At 41.0% G+C, this 20,949-nt stretch overlaps 1 protein-coding gene across 2 annotated transcripts in view; it reads left to right on the forward strand.

The window, feature by feature from the left end:
- The window catches only part of LOC135915789 (WD repeat-containing protein 91), a 57,922-nt gene that overhangs the window by 5,460 nt on the left and 31,513 nt on the right, over positions 1–20,949 (forward strand). For both annotated transcript variants that reach the window (XM_065448930.1, XM_065448919.1), the window contains exons 3-11: positions 473–595; positions 2,175–2,257; positions 5,074–5,162; positions 15,538–15,671; positions 16,980–17,068; positions 17,184–17,259; positions 17,367–17,398; positions 17,478–17,569; positions 17,666–17,765. In XM_065448930.1, coding sequence (XP_065305002.1) covers positions 473–595; positions 2,175–2,257; positions 5,074–5,162; positions 15,538–15,671; positions 16,980–17,068; positions 17,184–17,259; positions 17,367–17,398; positions 17,478–17,569; positions 17,666–17,765 — 818 coding nt within the window. The remainder of the gene's footprint in view (positions 1–472; positions 596–2,174; positions 2,258–5,073; positions 5,163–15,537; positions 15,672–16,979; positions 17,069–17,183; positions 17,260–17,366; positions 17,399–17,477; positions 17,570–17,665; positions 17,766–20,949) is intronic.

The raw sequence follows: 20,949 nt of genomic DNA on the forward strand, positions 1-20,949 counted from the left end.
TTATGTTGATGCAGAAAGTTCTGCAGATTATCCTAGCTGCATTTCTGTGGCAAGAAGTTCTCTTGAGCACTCTGCTTAATAACTTTTTCGGTACAACCTGTAGCATATTCGTCAGAAGTGCACCTTAGAAGTTAGGCAAAATTCAAACGGGCTATAAAGTGCTAAGTTATGGTAATATTGCTGAGAGCCCTGAAGTGCTATGCCATGTAATAATGCAGCCCAACGTGAAGGCACAGAATACCATAGGTGTGTGCAAAGTGATAAGTGTGCATTGTTTGCGCGAGACAATAAATAGGTACCCATATCTGTCTTGGCAGTTTTCTGGTCTAATATGCTTGAACATTGCTCATAACATAATTTAGTGGGGGCACAGTTGGAGAGCAAAACCCTGTTGTATTACATTTGGCAGCCGTAGTAAATCTTGTTATATAAAAATATTTTAGCAAGTGCTCTTCTTTTTTTTTTTTTTCAGCACTCCCATTTTTGAAGTGTGTGGAAGACAACCCAAATTTTCAAGTCTACTTCACGCGCCAGTGGCAAGAAATGATGATAATCTCGTTAAGAAACTTCCTGAGTGTTGTGTATCAAAGCATGGGTGAGTGTACTGTTAATGGTTTTGTATAATTTGCTTACACAAATTTTTTCTATTATTTATGATGCTTCTAACAGAAATGTAGAATTATGTCTACTTTGTGGTTCCACTTCGCATTACGGGAAACGGACAAATTTCTAAGGTTGCAGGAACTTGACAAATATTCCATGTTGCCTACTTTAAAGGGCCCCCGAAACGGTTTGACCAAATTTTGTAGACGTGCAGGGTACAACTAAAGTTAATATTTTGCGCCACAATTTGTGTGAAGCATCTCATATTAAGAAAGTTACGGACGATTACAAGTTACCGTCCTCCATAGTCATGCATTTTCTCCTCATCACGTCTGCCAATCGGATAGCTTGCCCTACTGGCGTCATTAGGACAACTTGCGTCAAATGGTTAGGGATGGCTGAAAATTCATCCGAGTGGTGTGCTGCGATCAGCAGCGATGTACATTTTTAAAATTTCATAATAAATTACATGCAGAGCACTTAGATGCATCAATTAATGATCAGAAGGACCTACTCTAATGATTTGGAATGTTTGTACAATATTGTCAAAATCGTTTCAGGGTCCCATTGATATTACCTTATGATACATAACAAAGTAGTAATGTGAATAAGTTAAGTAAATTGATAATTGTCTGTAAATTATTATATAGTTCATTACTTTATTATGTAGATGAAGACAAGACTCCTTGTTGAAACATTGGTTCCAGCCTGAGGCTTCCCTTGTTTGCCCACTGTTAATCACTTTATTATACTTGTTTTATTTCATGCTAACTAGTTGTGAATATTTGTAAACCTACCCCCCGTGGTTGCTTAGTGGCTATGGTGTTGGGCTGCTAAGCATGAGGTCGCGGGATCGAATCCTGGCCACGGCGGCCGCATTTCGATGGGGGCAAAATGCAAAAACACCCGTGTACTTACATTTAGGTGCACGTTAAAGAACAATTTCCGAAGTCCCCCACTACGGCGTGCCTCATAATCAGAAAGTGGTTTTGGCATGTAAAACCCCATAATTTAATTTAATATTTGTAAACCTGGGTTTCGTTGCAAGATTTCTCTTTACTTCAAAACCCATAGGCTAAATAAGTAAGGACACGATTTGATTGCTGTACGTGCTGCTGCTTCATTGTGCTAACTGCTTTAGTAAGCATTTTAAAACTTGTTCACCAAAATTATTTTGGCCTACACTATTGTAGGAGATCAAAGAAGTTTGAAGTACAATATACGTCGAAGAGCATCAATATGCACAGTTCAATTAAGACTGCATAGTAATATTAATTTTGTATACTCATTCTTATGCCATGTCATTGGAATGGATACCTGGGGCTATATTTTTGATTGATCACTTTGGGGACCCTTTAACATTTATGTGACGTGGTGTCTGGCATGAAGCAGTATTGAATCGACAGGCTGCTTGTTTATCCAATCGGCATGCATTGAAAGCGATACCATACCCAAAATTGATCAGTCTAGAACATGGCCCTAGATTTCACTCAAGCTGAATAATATTTGCATAGAGAAACTTTTTGTATAATCACATTGATTTCCTTTTTTATATATATGTATATGCTTAGCATTGCCAACACTCCTGAGCTATGATGAAGACATGAACAAGATGCAGTTCTTGCAAGAAGAAAATGAATCTCTAAAGCAACAGGTCAGTGTTTGTCAAGTGTGTTCTACCAATAAAGGGATTCTGCTCGGGTAGGTTGCTGCATGCTAGGGAAGACGTATGCTTAAAGGGACTCTGAAGGAAAATATTAAGCTGAGTTAGACTGCTGATTATTCATCCAGAAGTCTGTCATTGTTTCCTGTATGCAAATATATGACTTTGTTAGGTATAAAATTCCCACCAAAGGTACCACTGTGGCTGCTTAATTTGAATTACCCATGCCAAAACAGATGAGTTGATGTAATCTTTACGTGACCTGCCTCTTTGCCGCTCTCTGTGAATCGGCCAATGCTGACATCACACGAGAGGTACTCTAGTTCAAAATAGGTGGCGTCACTCAGACTTTTCATTTGCATCATTTTCTCACTTACAAAAGCTCTGTTCTCACTGTGAATGACAACTTCGTTATTGAGAAGCCTAAGCTTTCAGTCTAGCTCATCTTAACAGTATTTTCCTTTAGTGTCCCTTTAAGGGGTGACCTGGGTCTTGAGCAAACTTTTTATTGCTATTTGTACTAGAGGAATGACATTTAGAGGTAATAGGTAATATAATGTGCTAGTAGTTGCAGATATGCAGCTGTTTTCAGTGTGTTGGAACGAAACAAAATGAAAACGATATTTTTGACCAGAACAAAAACGTAACTGAAACATTATTTATTGTATTGTTTTGGAGTGAAACCGAAATATTTTTGATCGGTTTTGGGTTCAAGGGGGAAGTCTGCAATCCAGAACAACCGACGCCAGGCAACGTCAAAATAGCGTGCATCTTGGGTGGGGATAGTGCGAGCGATAGCTGGTCAAACACTCCGCTAATCTAAGCTTGCCGCTCGGTGCACTAGCAGATCGGCATCGTAGCGAAATCCAGGGCTTGCACACTGAAGGGCTTATCGTTTCATTTCCTATGGGCACAATGCTTTGTTATCGAAGTTTTATAGTTCGTTTATGTTTAAGTTCGTTTTATCGAACAGCGGTCTCGCATTTCTATGAGTACATTCGATGACATGCTGCTTCTGAGATCATGCTCAGTGCCATGACTCGTGGCACTGAGCATTATCTTGGGATTCATGTTACTTATTGTGACAAATAAGCATTATGTTTTTATTATTACTTTACTGCGAAAGTGTTTGCATGCAAACTAAAACCATTATGAATCATTATGGATAATTGCTTTTTTTGGTTCCGGAGCAGAAATGGAACGGAATGTTTTTCAGTGGAACAAAACTAAATCTAGAAGAACATTTTGTTTCGACACCCTGGCTGTTCTTTCTCTGCATAATGAAGAAAATATACAATTTTTCCTGTTCCAAATGTTTGAGGTGACTGCCAAAATATTTTTTACAGTAAGCAAGCTAAAAGTTATCTGAATATATTCCTGAATACTGAAGGAGTGCAATAAGCATTCTTTCTTGTTTCTGCCTCTATTTGTCCAAAGTTACAAAAGTTCGAAGTTGTAACCTGACATGAATTCTTTTTTTTTTCTTAATTCAACTTCCAAAACATTTCAGGGTGCAGTAACATGGTATTATAGACTTATGGTAGTCCTCGGAAGCCTAGCTGCCTGATTAAAAAATAATAATAAAAAAAAGAAAAACAAGGTTATTAAAATTGGGATGATTAAGGGAGTAACTACACCTACGAAATAATTGCTGACCAAAAAGAAAGTTGCTTTAGAAAAGTGAATAACCACCATGCAAGAAAGACATTTTATTCTCCTTGATGCAGAAAATTTGGCAGAAAAGCAAGTGTTTTTCTGGCAGGAAAGCAAGCCAGAAAGGTACTCCTTCAAAGAACACCAATATGCCTGGCTTTGATAAGCGTATTTGTAATGGTGAACGGCAAAATGGGTCATTTTCAGCACTTTCATTGATGAAACTGAGCATTTCGGGGGATAAAAAGTGTTTTTTCCTCAACGACACATTGTGTTAAGCTAGTTTTTTTCTTTTTCAGCAGGTGACATGGATTAGAAAAATAACAAGAGAATGTTTTTTCTTTATATTCTTGTTTCCAAGGTCCATGTCCCCACTTAGGGACATTGTTGCATCAAAATCTTCAGGGTGTGGGCTCTTTCTGGCATTGAATTTCCATTATTGTTTGCAGGATTATAATTTCTGCAGCTTTGTGTAGTTTGATCATTTTGATCGTGCTATGCTTGTAATAGATTTGGTAAGATTGTAGAACTTTTTTCTGTAGAATTTGTGACGAGCAGAGTATTTGCGTTATGGCTTATTATTCAAGTATAATTTTTAGAAATTGCATCCATTTGTCATTTAAAATGCATTACAGAAAAAATATGCTGTAACTATTAGTTTCTTTAACAACCATTCAGTACTGTGACTGCAGACATCATTGCCGTGGTTTTCTACCGACGCCAACTTAATGACAGCATGAGTGTTTTTTGTTTGTTGAAACACATGGCAGTTGAGATTACTTTCCTCATTGAAGCTCCTGCCTTTGTGTTTGCTTAGGCAGTGAATCCTCATTCCTTTTTATGCAATTTATTTAGTAGCTAATCAACATTCCTCATTGTGGCTAGCAAAAATGTTTTGCCATGTGCCAATACATATGAGCTGACACTCTAAACAGCAGTTGAGTCAGTTGGTCATGTGTCTGGCATGTGTTCATTTCATCATTGTGTGCATTACAGAGAATTCATTTTTCTTCACTAGCTTTTCCTTGGTAATTTATATGTTGTATAAAACGAAAGTAAGGATGATGAGTCCATAAGCAAACCGCAGCTTCCATTCTGTTTCCTTGTTTTGTTGCAAGGTTATTAAAATGAACATCTTTCGTTTTTTAATGCAGCTGGCAGCTGGCAGGCCTGAAGTGTGCGAGACAGCAGATGTTCTTGTTGCTCCTGAAGAGCCCATGGATGATTTTTATGTGATAGCACAGTAAGTTCAGTCGCATTCATTATGTTGTCTGATGCCTGTGTGGGCTTGAAATGCAGTCTGAGTGAGCTAGAAGTATGGATGATAATTGAGCTATGAGTAGCCTGTGCATCATAGCAGTTACTATATTTACATGTGGATGAAACTGTTGTGAATCCTGTTGGCTCTAATTTCTGTACCCATTTTAGGTATCGATGAATAAAGTAAATAAATAAAATGCTATAAAATTTTCTGTCCTCCTTTGCTCTTCAGGCTGAACTGACTGATATGACTGATGAAATGTTTGTGTGTAAGAAACCTGGTGTCCACACTGTTTGAAGCTTTGGAGAAGAAATTGGATGTAAAATGTGTAATGAAGTTCTGTAACAACTTCAGAATTGTCTGTTTGAGCTTTGATTTAATGTCATGACAAATTGTAATGCAGAAACACACACATGGGCAGAAAGAAAGGCAGATAAGCGACAGTAGCACTTGCCTGTTGTCTCTTTTTCTGTCCGTATGTTTCTGCAGTGCAATTTGTCATTCTGTAACAATGATCAGAGTAACTGTTTAACAGCAGGTGGATATGGCCATAAATTAATGGATGCAGTTCATTTGATAATTTAGCTCAGTACCTAGAAAAAAGAAAAAAAACTAATAAAGAAAAGCTTTCTGGCTGGTATAATAAAATAGTTCAGCATTATGCCTTTCTGGTAAGCATGAATTTCTTACCTGTGGTGTAAGTACACAAGAACTTAAAGAAGCGCGTTGATTTTGCCTATGAACTACTGAACCTGCAAATGTGGCAGTGCCTAATGGGGATTGCTACAGATTATGAAATGTTAGTTTGTTGCAATTGAACTTTGTTGTTGAGATGGTGGTCCAATAGGCTGGAATGCACAATTGTAGTTCATATTGAGGACACAAAACTTTAAGGTCAGGTGCTAAGTGATTGTGTTTCTTTCTGTGCTCATTTCTTTACATAACCTGACAGCTGACTGTGTGGAAGCCCTCCGTAGCAGTGGGTGTTGTGTCAAACGATTAGTTCATTGCTTTTCTGCAGCGAGTCTGCAGATGGAACAAGTTGAATTCACTTATGGGACGAAGTTAGAGGGGAAACGGTGACAGAAATCTTAAATGGCGCGGGATTAGTCAGTGGTAATTGTCTTTTATGGCTATTTTGTGTACAGAGATTTTGACGCTGGGCCATGCACATCCTACACAACTTTAGATCATGATCATGTAATCATTCTTTTTAGAAGCAACAGTAGAACCTGAAGTTTGTGCTGTTTTCTTGAGGCTCTGAGATGGCTATAGCTGCAATGCTGATGGGCTGCAAGTAAGGCCAGTCAAATACGCAATCAATAAAATTTCTCTGGTGCTGACATATATATTTAACCTATGTATTTCAACAGGTGTTTTTCCATCCAAAATGCATGTAGCTCATGTAGTGATAAGAAAGAAGACCAAAAGAATTCACCGACGATTACAGTACTCCCTAATGTGAAATTTGAGTGCAGCTCTATGCGTACTGTTATTTCACAATATATTGAGGCATCATACTGATCACCACACTGATTAGCGGAGCTGCGACGCGTGGTGCTTTATATAGAACGGCCACACAGTTACGGCTTCCCGGAAACTGCTGCTTATGCAATCGTAATCTTTGTCGGGAAATGCTTGTGGTGAACGCTGTGCTTTAAGGTGAGCTTCCTGGCTTTTATTTTTTACCCCCAGGCGGCCGGCACCACCACTAAAGCCCCTAAACGAAATAAAAGTAGTGCCATCTCCTCTATCCTCCTCCTACGCTGGTGCTCACTCTCTTCTGTTGACCATGGCTCCCCCTACGTGCTGCTAGAATAGCAGACACTCTTCGTGTTTTCTGCGTGTCTCTCTTCAACGCTAAGTAAGCGGCAAAAACACAAAGCGCGAAGCTATATCAGTAGTCGGCACCCTTTGTCGGCATCACAGATTGCTTTCGAGGTACGCTCCGTGTGGCAGTGTCACCACCCAAGTACGTTTAGTCACGGTTCATAACGGTTCAATGTGGATGGATAAGGCGCTAAAGAGCGATAACGGCTTGTAATGATTAGAGCGTCATCAGTGCATCTGTTTGTACCGTCCCTGCTTTTGTAACGTACAGTGATACAATCAAAAGGTACCATTTGCATACATTCAGGCCAAACACTTTGACAGTGCCATGGTATGTATGAATGAGTTGACAAAAAGCATGTACGTTTGAAGATGACTTGATTGAAGTCGGGTGCGAAAGTTGCTAATAAATGCAGCGCGAACATACAGCACTTAGGAGAGTGAAAAACTAACAAAGCCGCCGCATACAACAAGTGGCAGCATAGGAGATTAGTGATGAGCGAAGAATCGCTCACTCGTCGCGAAGCCGGACATTCCTCCGTGCCGCATCTCGCTTGGCAGATGGAATACAGCATAGTTGCTTGCCCTCCCTTTCACTTGTGCTGCACCTGAGGCAGAGCAGTGCGGCATTGCGAACACAGAAGTACGCTACAAAAGCACAAAGGTGCAAAACGTGGTGCCTGCGTACGCTGCTCACAGTGTTTGGCAATGCGATGGTGGCGGCACTAAAAAACAAGCAAGAAAAAAAAAGCATGCGAGAGCACACGATGGCGTTAGGCCAGTGGGAGGGCTGAGTGTTGAGGGAAAGCGCAGGGGAGGAGAACGGTGGCAATTTTTAAAGGATGGCGCTACTTTTAATATATTTTTAGGGGCTTTAGCCGCCACTGCCAGGGAGTGCCATCCGGTGGTGCTTCAAGGTGGCTTTCTCTTTCTTCCTTGCGCGCTCTTCACTATCGCAGTCCTCTGCTTTTCTCCTCACCCTTGCACCATGCTCTCTACCACTGCTTTACGCTTCATGCTTTCACTGTAGCCTCCTCCTCCTCTTTCCTCCTCACCCTCTATTTGCTATTGCCTTCTTTCATTCCCCGCTGCGTTCTGCTTTCACTCCATTATGCTGACGAAGCATGCTGACGCTCAAAGCTTGAACGGGCACCTAAGAGCTGCGCTCCAAAAAGACGGAATATGGCAGTGCACTTCGAAACAGGTGACGTAAGACAGAATGAACAAGCACATGTTCTGTACTGCAACTGTCAGTTTATTGCTGGATGAGCATACACAAATATGCATTCCAACATATGTGTGGTGCACCTCAGAGAAGAGAACGGCACGGATTTTTGAACACTCTTGAGCTAACAGCCATCATGCTGTACGAAACTTCATACTTCACACGCCTCATACTTCACAAAAAAAAAAGAGAGAGAAGGAAATTGAGTGAAACACACCATTTGACATTACTGCTTTCAGATACATGGGAACCTTTTTTCTTTGTCAGATAAGGTGACTGAGGGGACAGTGATGCACTTTTCCTTCCACTTTAAAATCTTGGCTGCTTCTGTAATTTCATGTGTCAGCTTCTTTTCCCTACACACCACTTTCGTATCTTTCAGTTCCAGCACGCAGCTGCTATCCCTAGAATGGAAGGCAAGGTGACCGGTATCATTTCTATAATAGTTGTAGCTATGATCTATGAGCCTTGTGTTCAGACATCTACCTGCTTAGCCAACGTACACCTTATCACATGTCAGTGGTGTCGAATAAACAACCCGCTCCGTGCGCGTGACATAAGGTTGCTTGTGCTTGATTGCACAGATGTTATTGGTTTCTTCTGTGCATTTACTTTTTTGCAGAGTGAGTGCTCATAGCATGCTCATGCTTTCCTAATGCGCTTGTGAACTCTTGTAAGCACCAATGTGCCGGTAGCTTCTTCAACCAGGCATGCTGTCCTGAGAATTCAGGGTATCCGTCCACCCTTTTTGCTTTAGTAGCGGAAGTTCTGTTCAAGTGTTCCAGGAGCACTCGCATAACCTCTGACCATGATGCATGCAGCCGTGGTCAAAGGCCAGTGGTCATTCCCTACATGCGCACCGTTTTGCGCAGCCTTCATAAATTAGGTTCAAAGGCTGGTGTCAACATAGTATTCTCAGTGCCAGTAGTGCTATCAGCACTCTGCAAAAAGGTAAATGCACAGAAGAAGCCAACAGATGTCTCTGCATTCAAGTACAAGTAACCTTAGGTCACCTGTGCGGAGCAAGTTGTTTATTTGATGCCGCTGACTTCTGATAATGTGTACATTGGCAAGACAGGTAGATGTCTGAACACAAGGCTCGCAGAACATAACTACCACTGCTCTAGAAAAGGCACTGGTCACCTTGCCTTCCATTATAGGAAGTGTGGCTGCGTGCTGGAACTGAAAGATACGAAAGTGGTGTGCAGGGAAAGAAACAAGCTAACACATGAAATTATAGAAGCAGCTGAGATTTCAAGTGGAAGTGCATCAGTGTCCCCTAGGACGCTGTATCTGACAAAAAAAAGTTTTATGTTTCTGAACGTGGCAATGTCAAATAGTGTGCTACACTTGCTTTCTTTCTCCATTTTTCTTTTCTGTGAAGTGTGAGGGCTTGTGATGTATAAAGTTGCATGCAGCATGATGGCTGTTACCGCATAAGAGTGTTCATAAATCTATGTCGTTCTCTTTGAAATTCTTCACGCATGCATTGGGACAAGTATTTATGTATGCTTATTCGGCAATAAGCCAACAGTTGCAGTACAGTGCTTCTTTGTTAATTCTGTGTTATGTCATTGTTTCGAAGTGTGCTGCCATATTCCATCATGACTAACCAACTAGCTTACCAGTACGTCTTAAGTAAAATGGACGTTTCACAACAAACTTCTGTGTTTACTAAATGAGTATAATAAAAAAGAAATTGACATTAGCGAAGTATTATCTAATTTGTACGCATTCTTTCTAGTTTAAGATTGGCCTCTAAAGCAATGTTTGATTTGTATTTAAAATTATATTATTGAATGCCACTATTACAATGTGTACGCTGTAAAGAGGACTTGTGCTGTTGTATGATGCTAATGTGAAGTGACGTATACTAATGCATGCTTATCTGTGTCGTGGTGTAACTAGTGATGGTTTCATCAAAGTATAGGGCAATGTCATGTTCAATTTCATAGCTTTGTCCAAGTGTATGACAGTACGACAATACAGTTAAACCTTGATATAATGAAAGTTAAAATCGGCACTTTGCTTCATTATATTGAAATTTCGTTGTATTGAAATTCGGCCTTTTATTCATATAAGTACTGTCGCTGATTGTTTTTTTTTTACACGGAAAGAGGCCGCAGAATTTTCCAAATTATCGAGAAATCGAAGAAAGCAAAATTGAATGAGAAAACAATTCATTTTGATGAATTTGGGAGTTGGCGATGACGGTTTTATGCCACATCGACGATATCTTCACATCGGCTGTACGAATTAAGTGAAGTCAGCCACGCGGGTGCGTGCACTCCGCCACCATGGCTGATAGCATCGCCCGCACTGGGTCTACGCTATCGCTATCATGAAAAGTGCTGGCAGCCAGCAGGTCACCGAAACTCAAGTTTACCAGATGTTCAACGTGGGAAAACAGCTTACATGATGCCACGCTGTCTCGGCATGTCCACTTTCTGCACACAGATTACCTCTAAAGCAAGGTGTGCGGCTGCATGCACCCTCAGCCATGACAGCCACTGCGGATTCCTGCGGCCAACTCCCCGCCCCTCACACGCGCTTGATCGTGTTACCGTGAGCTTGTTCCCCCTCCCCCTCTTCGCAAGGGCGGGAAGGCGGCACTCGTGAAGCCACCATCTTTCTTGTCTCACCCTTGCGCACTTCCATCGCACTCAAAGCATAAACTAGCAGCGCATGATAGGATCTTATCGCACTTGGACTTTATAGGGAACATGATGTGGCTCCACTTTGGTGGTGGCTCTTGTCATTTGAGAGGTACGTTTGCAAGCAGCCATTTGTAATTTAATCATATGACCATCTGTGTCAGCGGAAGTTTCCATTGTCTCGGCATTCCGAGAAGTGAAATTTCCTTGTATTGAAATCGCATACAGACACACCTAGTTATATTGAGGTTTTAAATACATGATGTTCCATGGGCAAGAGGTTATTAAATGTTGTGCTTCGTTATATTGAGAATTTCACTATATTGAAGTTTGTTATACTATTGAGGTTGTGCTCGGCCTCCTCCTCATAAAATTTGTCCAGGGATCAAATACATTAATAACTGCATTGCCATTGCCAAAGATGCTGCAAATGAATTTTTGAACGCTACGCACTGCCAAAACAAGTAAAATGTGTATCTTTTCATAAAAGAATACACTCGTATGTCCCAAAAATTATGCCCAAAATAACCAATATCAATGCTTCCAGGTTTTCGTCTATTTAATAAGTAAAGAAAATGTCACACAAACTTTAGAACTATATCAGTTCGAAACCAGCAAAGCAATACGTGCCGCTGATATGAAAAATGTAAAGGCCGTGAAATGACAAGTTGAGGACAAATATTTTAATTAATGAAACTTTGTCATTCTGGAGCCTTGCTTACATTTTTATACATATGCAACGGCCAGGAAAGAATCTGTGATGCTGTCCTCTGTTCCAATGCACTGTGCAGGAGCAACTGTTACCGGTCCTGTATTGTGAGTAATTGCACCAAAATTATAGCCGCAGCAGAGAGCATATATAAAAAGCACGAGTTCTGCAATATATATGAGGGCGACTCAAATGAAAGTGAGCCAATGCTAATATATGACAAACGGGGTACTATATTTAAAGTAGTCTCCATTAGCATTTAGGCATTTGTCCCGCCGACTCACGAGTCACGTGATTCCCGTCTCTCAAAGATCCTTGGGTTGCTGCTTCAAAAAGTCTCACGGACTCTTTCACGTCATCGTCCGACACGAGTCCGGTTCCCTGAGCTGTTTCTTCAACTGCCTCAAAATGTGGAAGTCTCAAAGCGACAGGTCTGGGCTGTTTGGGGGATGTTGCAGCGTTTCCCACTTGAACTTTGCCATTCTTGTGTTGACCACATCAACGACGTGGGGACAGGCATCGTCGTTGAGCAAGATGTCCCCATTCGTCAATTTTCCACGTCGTTTGTTCTTGATTGTGACGCGCAGCCAATCCGGCGTTTCACAATATCGGAAACAATTGATAGTCTCTCCAGGTTTAGCAAAGTTGATCAGTAATGGCTCCCGACAATTGAAAAAAAAATTCAGCAACACCATTCCGGCAGAAATGACGGCCTTTGCTTTCTTTGGGGGTAGTGAATCTGAATGTTTCCATGGTAAACATTGCCGCCGTGTTTCAGGCTCGTAATAGCGGTGCCATGATTCGTCCACAGTGACAACTGCAGACAAGAAGTCAACATCCTCATTGTGATACCGTTGCTCAGTGGCTATGGTGTTAAGCTGCTGAGCATGAGGTCGCGGGATCAAATCCCGGCCACGGCGGCCGCATTTCGATGGGGGCGAAATGCAAAAACACCCATGTGCTTAGATTTAAGAGCACGTTAAAGAACCCCAGGTGGTCGAAATTTCCGGAGTCCCCCACTACGGCGTGCCTCATAATCAAAGTGGTTTTGGCATGTAAAACACTATAATAATAATAAAACAAAATCATTGTGATACCGGATCAGATGAGTCAAGGCAGTGCTGAACCTCTCAGTCTTCTGGCGGTGGTTCAAAATTTTTGGCATCCATTGCAGAGCTGATAACTGAGACGCTCGTGAATTATGGTGTGAACCAAACCGTGACTGGCGTTCACACGCTCTGCCGGAGTATACGGAAACTGAAGCGCCCTGTGGCCCATTATTTTCCGTGAAAGAAGAAGTAACGAAATTGAACTTTTATCATGCAGAAATTCGCTGCTCTGCAAGAGCCTTTTTTTTTTCTTTTGTGGGGACGGAGCACCTAAATAAAAAAACGCAAGGAAAGCATGTTGGCCGCAATTGAATGCCTACTTTGGGCACCTAATGTGGCTACCGAAGGAATATAGAATAAAATGCGAGACGCTTGGACCACACAGAACCATACGCATACCGCTAGGTATCCTACACCGGCAAGTCTTGAGAGGTTGCACTCAAGCGAATGCATTGCAATCCATCGAGTCCCCACAGTGATGGCGGCGAGCGGCCATTGTTTCTTTCACTCGTCTGCTATCCAGAAAGCGTCCAGAACTCTGCCAGGCGAAAATTCGCTTGGCCAGACAAAACCGAACGCACACCGAAGGTGCGGTGTGGTGGTTGGGGCAACACAAGAAAAACGCATGTGCTCTGGCTGGCTGTGGCAGCCCACGGGTAGCGAGAACAAGACAATTGAAGAAGCTCAATGTGTCCTCTCGAATAAAAGTCGAAGTGGAAAAATAACTAAGAATGTAGTTACTTTTGCTGGCTTTAGTGTCCTGACATGGATGCTTTGGCGCGTGTGAAATGTTGATATTCTTTTCTGTGACATGACGGCACAAATGAACCACCACAACGCTTTGACTCCTCGGACTTCGATGCATGCTTTGTCAACTTGTCTGATAGTGTGTTGATTTGGCTTGTCTCATTGTATGGCCCAATGTATGACTTTAGAAAAGTTCATGCACCTTTGGCGTCAAATGTTTGTAAGAACATTAAACCCTAAAAAGTTGCGGAATTGAAAATCTAAAGCACGACTTTGGAAATGTCACTCCACCTTTCGCATCACAAGTTTATGAGAACTTTATATGCACAAAGCTTCGGAATTAAAATCCATGTGCTCCGTAGATTCCACGGCCTGCGCGAGATGCCGTGACAAGCCCAATTGCCATCAAAACAGCCTTGAAACTTTGTGCTCGGATGAGGCTCCTTGCGTTACGTGACTGCCGGTGCATGGGCGTTGCCATGAAATCCAGCCAGAGTTTGCAATGTTCGCGCTGAAATGTCTTTTCGAGCGTGAAAAAGACATTCTAGGCGGTGCATGACAGCACGGAAAAATTTCGGCGGGGGGCTGAAGCTTCAGAAGCCCCCCCCCCTCAGCTACGCCCCTGTTGTCAACATGCATGACAGCCTCTTTGCTCATTGAGAAGCAGGAAAAATGTCACTGTCAGTTTTGCCACTGTTAATTCATATTGCTTCAATATTATTTTGTCTACAGAGTGAAGTCCAATGGACAGACTGTTTAAGGCAAACATTTTCTTTTCTTTCTTGATAAGATCTCAGTGATATTGGGCCCTGCTGATGCAATACTCAATGAAGAATTATGCTGGTGATGCTACTACCTGAAAACATTCTCATTAATCTTGCACAACTGATGTGTAATCAAACTATTTGCTTTTGTGTGGGTACAATGCCATTTATGTGATTAAACATACAAAATGGTTGCATTATATATTTTATTTTGCGAGAGCATTTACCAGGACACAACAGTGAACAAATGTACAAATATTGAGCAGATGTAGGCTTCTGTAGAATATTGTGGAAGTTCTTATTTCATATATTTTATTTATTTATTTTATTTTGAGAAATACTGCCAGCCTTCAGAGAAGGCCGTAGGCAGGAGTGGACAGTACATATGAAAAAATGATCAAAAATAACAAGACAAGAACGCATTACACAAGGCTCGCACTACGCACTGAAAAGTAGCGAAAGACCAATAGTTTGCACGTCGCTTGCATACAAACCCGTGCTACAGATATAAAAATTGTACAATGATATATTGACAGAGCGCTTGACAAGGAAAGAAAAAAATCGGAACATGGTCAATTCAAGCTGCACATGCGCGTCGCTCGGTATGTCAAACTGCTGTAATGCATCACTTATCGAAGCATTTTGCGGGAGAACCATAGCATATGTCGCGAGATGATAAGTGTTGCTGAAGATTGAAGGCTTATGGAATTATAAAGCACTTAAGAATGACTGCATGGTGGGTTTCTCGACAATGTGTGCACTGAGACGGTTCCATTCTCGAATAGTTCGAGGAAAAAATGAATTACTGAAGCAATCGGTTCTGCAGGCGAATTCTTTGATCTTTTTCGAGTGATTTCCTCGTGTGGAACGACGAGTCACCTGTTGAATGTACAATTCCTTATTGATACGCAAATTATCATGATATATTAAATACATATATTTCAACCTATCACGATGGCGTCGTAGTTGAAGTGTTTCTAAGTTAGCTTTTTCTAGCAGCTGAGTCGGAGATGTGTGCCAGCTATATGAATTATAGACGAACCTTATTGATTTCCTTTGGACACTTTCGAGTTTACTTATATTTAATTCAGTAAATGGGTCCCATAAGACGGAAGCATATTCAAGAATCGGCCTAATAAATGTTTTATATGCCAGTAACTTTATTTCTTCTGTCGACTGACGTAGGGAACGTTTCAGATACCCAAGCTTCTGCATGGCCTTTTTTTGTATGTAGTTGATATGCGTGTTCCACCTGAGATCAGACGTGATCATGACACCCAAGTATTTATAGTTGCTTATGATGCTACATTCTTTTTCAGGGAGACTCCAGCTGCGGAGGGGGGCAGAAGAATTTTACCAGCACTTATGCGGACATTTGGCAATATTCAAACTTCACCTGTGACTGGTCGCAAACTGCAAGCAGACCAAAAGAAACAGACATCAGAAGAGCAAAGTTAGTGATGCTTTTGTAGAGATTGTACTGGTGTTTGCCAAGTTGTACCATTGAGATTTTAGGTCACATTTTGCTGTTACTATTGTGAAACTGTAGTAGTGCATGTTATCTTTTCTTGGCTGTGGCATCCCTGAACTGTTTTCAGTGGAGAGGTGGCATGCTGTGGAGTGCCTCCTGCTGAATGTTATTGTATCTGGCTCAACGTGAGCAGCATGTGCAAACAGCAGTATGGCTTGCGTGATTATGCTGTATGTTTTACATAAACATTTTTTTTGTACATGACCTGTACTTTATAAATATGTACAGCAATGTAGTGTGATGTCTTTTATTGTCCCATTACACTTTGTATTTATTATTATTGTTGTATGGCTGTAGCTCATGTTAAACATGCTTAATTAATGTGAGCTTGGCCATTTGATGCACTGTGTGATAAGATTCAGTTTAACGATTTTACTTCTATTATTATTTGTTATCTCTTCTGAAGACAATGACCATTGCACCTCCACTGGCAAAAGCAGATTTTCTTTAGCCTCTTCTAATTTAAGAAGAGGCCTTGGAGGTAGCTCTTTCACCAGTTGATAGTACATAACTATACTTTTGGACACCTTTGTGTGACAATGAAAGGAAAGCTATTGGGGCGGAGCATCTACAGATGTGTTCCTGCACCAAGTAGTTAGGCTAGACAGAGCTTTCAGTTTCTTGGAACAGATACTGAATCAGCATAGCTTCCACATGCAACAGTTTCGCATTTGCCCGCGACACTGAAGAGAAAAGCAAAAAAATAAGTCAAATTTAACTCGGTGATGTATTTTGTTGTTTGTGTAAATATGAATGCTTTCTCTTTCTTAGCTTAAGCTAATGCAGGTGATAACGTGGTACATTTTTCAAAGGTGCTTTTACTTCGGCATGCTTTGCCTCCATAGCTTTTCCTTCATTGTCATAGAAAGTTGTCCGCAAATATAGTGATATTTATTTGATGCTTGTTTGCTAGTGTTTGTTGTGATTGGTGCAGTGATCTCTTATTGGCTTTGTATAATGCTCACTCGTTGACATAAAAGCTGCTCAGGTAAATTCTCATTATTTCCCGGAGCACAACACAACTGTATAGAAAATGTGTGTTTTACACAAGTGTTAATGATATTAATGTGTGCTCTGCATATTCACAGGCCAGTATGTGGTAGGATAATATTGCAGCATACGCATGTGTCATATATGGTATTAGCTGCATCAGCATGTGTAAAGGAGATGCCCAGAAGTTCATTATTCGTAAAATTTTGCCAATTCCTTCCTTTTTCATTCCTCTGGCAGACAAAACAAAACGACCCCCAGCCAATAGCACTTCTGAAAGCCAAACATTGCCCCAAGACACCTCGACAGCATCTTCTTTACAACTGAAGGTGCGTAATGCACTGGCATTGTGAGAATTTTGCAGCTGTACTGAGTTGCATGTCAATAATGTATTTCTTTTTACAAAGCATCAAATTGAACTGCTATAGCATGCACCTATTTCAGGATGTAACATTAGGTCGGCTTGCAGAGAAGCTGGAGCGAGCAACTACGTCAACTTTTTTCTTGAAGAGCTCTTCTGGTAAAAGCTGACTTTCCTTGTATATAAAAAAATACTTTGTCATTTGTGAATAAAGCCAGTTTTTATCATAATACCATCCATGCCTTGACTGTACTCCCTACTGGCAGGTGAGGAGGACAAGTTGCTCTTGCTCAATCAAGTGAGTCCAACATTGCAAATCTGAGCATGTCTCTTTGGCCTTCCCACTGCCACACAAGCTGACTCTTCCCAATTTCTAGGAGGAGTACAGTGAACACCAGTCATGCATCACCCATTGCAAGTTCAGCAATTCAGGCACCCTGGCCAGTGCCGACACAGCCGGTGTGATAAAGTGGGCCATGATTTTGAAACCAACTTTTTGCTTTAGCTTGCATTGCATGCACCTTTTAAGACTCCAGATGCCAGTCTTTTCCCATCTGCACTGTAGGGTCTGGAGTTCCAACCCATCTCCAAGAACGCTGGCCACTATTGTGTCGTCCAAGTCTAGTGTGACAGCCCTGGAGTGGGTGCACAAGCACGATCACTTGGCAAGTTATGTTCAAGTGCTCCCTTGTCTCCAAGTGTACGATAGCCAGTTGCACCTGCATCTACATCTTCTCTTGGTTTCTTTTTACTGTAGCTGCAGCTGCACCTCTGGTGTCCGCAGCACACTCTCTGCATGTAGTTGGCGTGTTACGACGGGGACCATTTACACACACAAGCTTCTTGCTGACGTTGCATGACGTCTTCAGTCGGTCATCTAAGTGGCTTGAGTTTGTAAGTCGAATGCGCAAGCAAACAGAGTAGGCCTCTTACTTTCCATGCATCAGAGGTAGCCTAATCACCAGTCTGGAAAACTGCAGGGTGTAGCACATTGACATAGATATCATTTAGGGCCTTGTGTCCACTTTATTGAACTAGAATTACTATGTTGTTGTTAGCGTGGCTTTTATGTTCATTAAGTTTGTAGCCTTGACAAAAGGCTGCTTTGTGTAGTCTCTGATTTGTAGGACATGAGTGGTTAATAAGAATTTTCAGTGCTTTCGTTCAGAACTTTCTTCCTCTTATGAGCCAGGAGCTGGGAAAAAGTCGCTTCATCGGAAGAGAAAACGCTTCAGTTGAGCAATCTTGCAAATAATGGGACAAAGATTGCAGAAATTATGACTTTCAAATGTTAAACTTTCCAGTGAAGTAACCTATTGGTCAATTTTATATCAACAAATGCACTTAAAAAAACTATCAAGTAGTTTAGTCGCTGCTTATATATTCATCTCCATTCGCATTCACCTTTCCTTTCTTCTTGACTTGTTCAGCTTTTTGCACCTGTTCTCCTCATTTCTATGCAGCATGGGTGAAGTAGACTTGGACAAGGCAGCGTCATGTAAAGCGCAAGGATAAGATTTTCCTTTGGCTTTTTTTTTCTTTCTAATATATGCTTGTGGTTGTAACAACAGATACCATTCCAGTTCATCAACACTCGCAATATTATAAACATGCATCTGGAAGTTGTAGGACTTATGAAAGCAGCTGCTGGAAAGTATGCGCATTGTCGCCATTGTGCCAAGTCCAGCTTCGCTAATGCACATACTTGGCCGTCTGCTAAACTCCATCTCGCCCACTCCGTGCAGTGCTAGGGGTCGCATCAGCAATTCAGAGGAAAGGCTCTTTCATTGTCCCCTTGCGATTGTCCAGTGTGCAGTGCTGACTGAATAGAACCGTTTTGGAAGTATTAATAGCACAAAATAAGTGTGTCCTTCTCCGGAGCTCGCTGTCGCTACTGATCGGCTGATAATAGCCCTAGTCTTCACTGCACGGAGATGGCGAAGCAGAGTATAGACGAGTTTACAGTAACCTGCTTAAAACCATTGAACATGTTTCATGCATATGAAGGACTGCAAATCAACAACTGAAAATTTCTGTTGACAACTTGTGGCAGAGGGCTACCTTTTCTTATCTGTTCATTCCTAAATTGTGAGGTTTATTTTGTGCCACATCAGGGGGGGGGGGGGGGGACATTTTGTTCAAAAGGCCAACAGTTGCTGAAAAAAAAAACTAGAAAAAAAAGAAAGGAAACGCTTTTTGGAATCCATCCTGTCTTTTCTCCTAAGTAGAGCAGTGTGGCATACAATGCTGCCAGCAGTTCTTTGACCTTGAAAACAAGGTGGTGCTTGTTTGTCAAAATCAACAGTGCCAGGATAAACTCACTGTCGTGCACATGCAACAAACAGTGTAAGCTAAGTATACTAAATTATAAATCCTGTATTAAGTACTAAACAAGGAAAAATAACTGAATGAGGCAAGTAACACTTTTGAAAATATGTTGTGCTAAGTAGAAGCTGTGGCTTATAATGAGTTATTAGAGAAACACAGGCCCTTGTTTCTTCTGAAGAAAGTACAAAGAATCTGTAAACTCAAAATCAGTCCTCAAATGAAAATGTTTTTGCCTTTCAGGACTGCACATGCCATTACAATCCCCTGCCTGTCCAATCAAGCATAAGATAACTCAATTCCTTTCTAAATGCAGTTAGAGCATCATATGGAAAACACATATGGAGGCTTATTTCTGTCTTGTAGGTAGCTAGTTATTGTCTTTTGAAATGCAAATTGCTTTCCATCAACTTCATGTTGATGTGTCAAACAGCATAATAGGCACTCATTAATGAATTATACTTCATTTCTTGAGGAAAGCATTTAACGACTATTTCTGCTATTCCTTCAAAGGATTGCAATGTTAGGGTTCACAGGTGCCCAGAACACTATGTTATGAACTGCTTTGGTTACTATCCAGCAAAAGTGTTGTATTGCCTACTCTTCATAGGTAAGCATTGGCTACATTGCTACATCTAATTTTGTGCTTAGTGTACTGTTTCAATTAGAAGTACATGTTGCAGCTTTCAAAAATTTTTAGTGCATGATGAAAGGCAAATAAAAGATCTAGCTGGAAGCCACTTAATAACACCATCTGTCCACTAGAAGAATGGCAAAGTACTTAGTAAACCACAAAGGTTGCTCATGCCACTAGTGATGAATGAATTACAGAAATGGCATGTGTTGGCATTCTGTATATTTCTGATGCTGATACGGTTAGTTATGATATGAAGCTGTGCCTTCTGGATGAGATTTATGATCAGTAAAACATATTGTGAATGGTATTATTTAGCTGTTATCTAATATGCTGCAATAAGAAACCTAATATGTTGTTTCTTTTAATTTAATAAAGACAAAGTATCGTAGTGCCTTAGAGTGAAAATTGTACCTGCTAAACATGGCATGCTAGCCCTTTGGCAATTGTTCCATATAGCAGGGATGTTAAATGTTTTATACATATTAGAGCCTTCCATATCTCTGCCATCTTATCATGACAAAGACTTGCTCAGCAAGTAGTTTTGATAATTTCCACAAAGTGAGTGGCACTTCAAAGAGGTCACGGATGTCTTCAATAGGTTCAGCAGAACTGCAAGATTGCAATACTGTTGCCTATGTATTGAGCTGACATATTCTACAATACTTTAAATTAGTACTGCCTATTGAGATTTCGTTGTCCAATTACTGTCAATAAATATAATGGAGTGTGGTGAACTCTTATGGCCATATTTTTAATGTTACTAGCAGATCTTCAGGAGCGAATGGGACATGTGAACACATTGTCTCTGGTCTGAGAATGTCATCTGAAATGGCATTATCAACATTAATGATCTCTCTGAGCTGCTGTGATAAATGATTCAATCATTT

Source organism: Dermacentor albipictus, chromosome 1, assembly GCF_038994185.2.
Source record: "Dermacentor albipictus isolate Rhodes 1998 colony chromosome 1, USDA_Dalb.pri_finalv2, whole genome shotgun sequence".
Taxonomy (NCBI): domain Eukaryota; kingdom Metazoa; phylum Arthropoda; class Arachnida; order Ixodida; family Ixodidae; genus Dermacentor; species Dermacentor albipictus.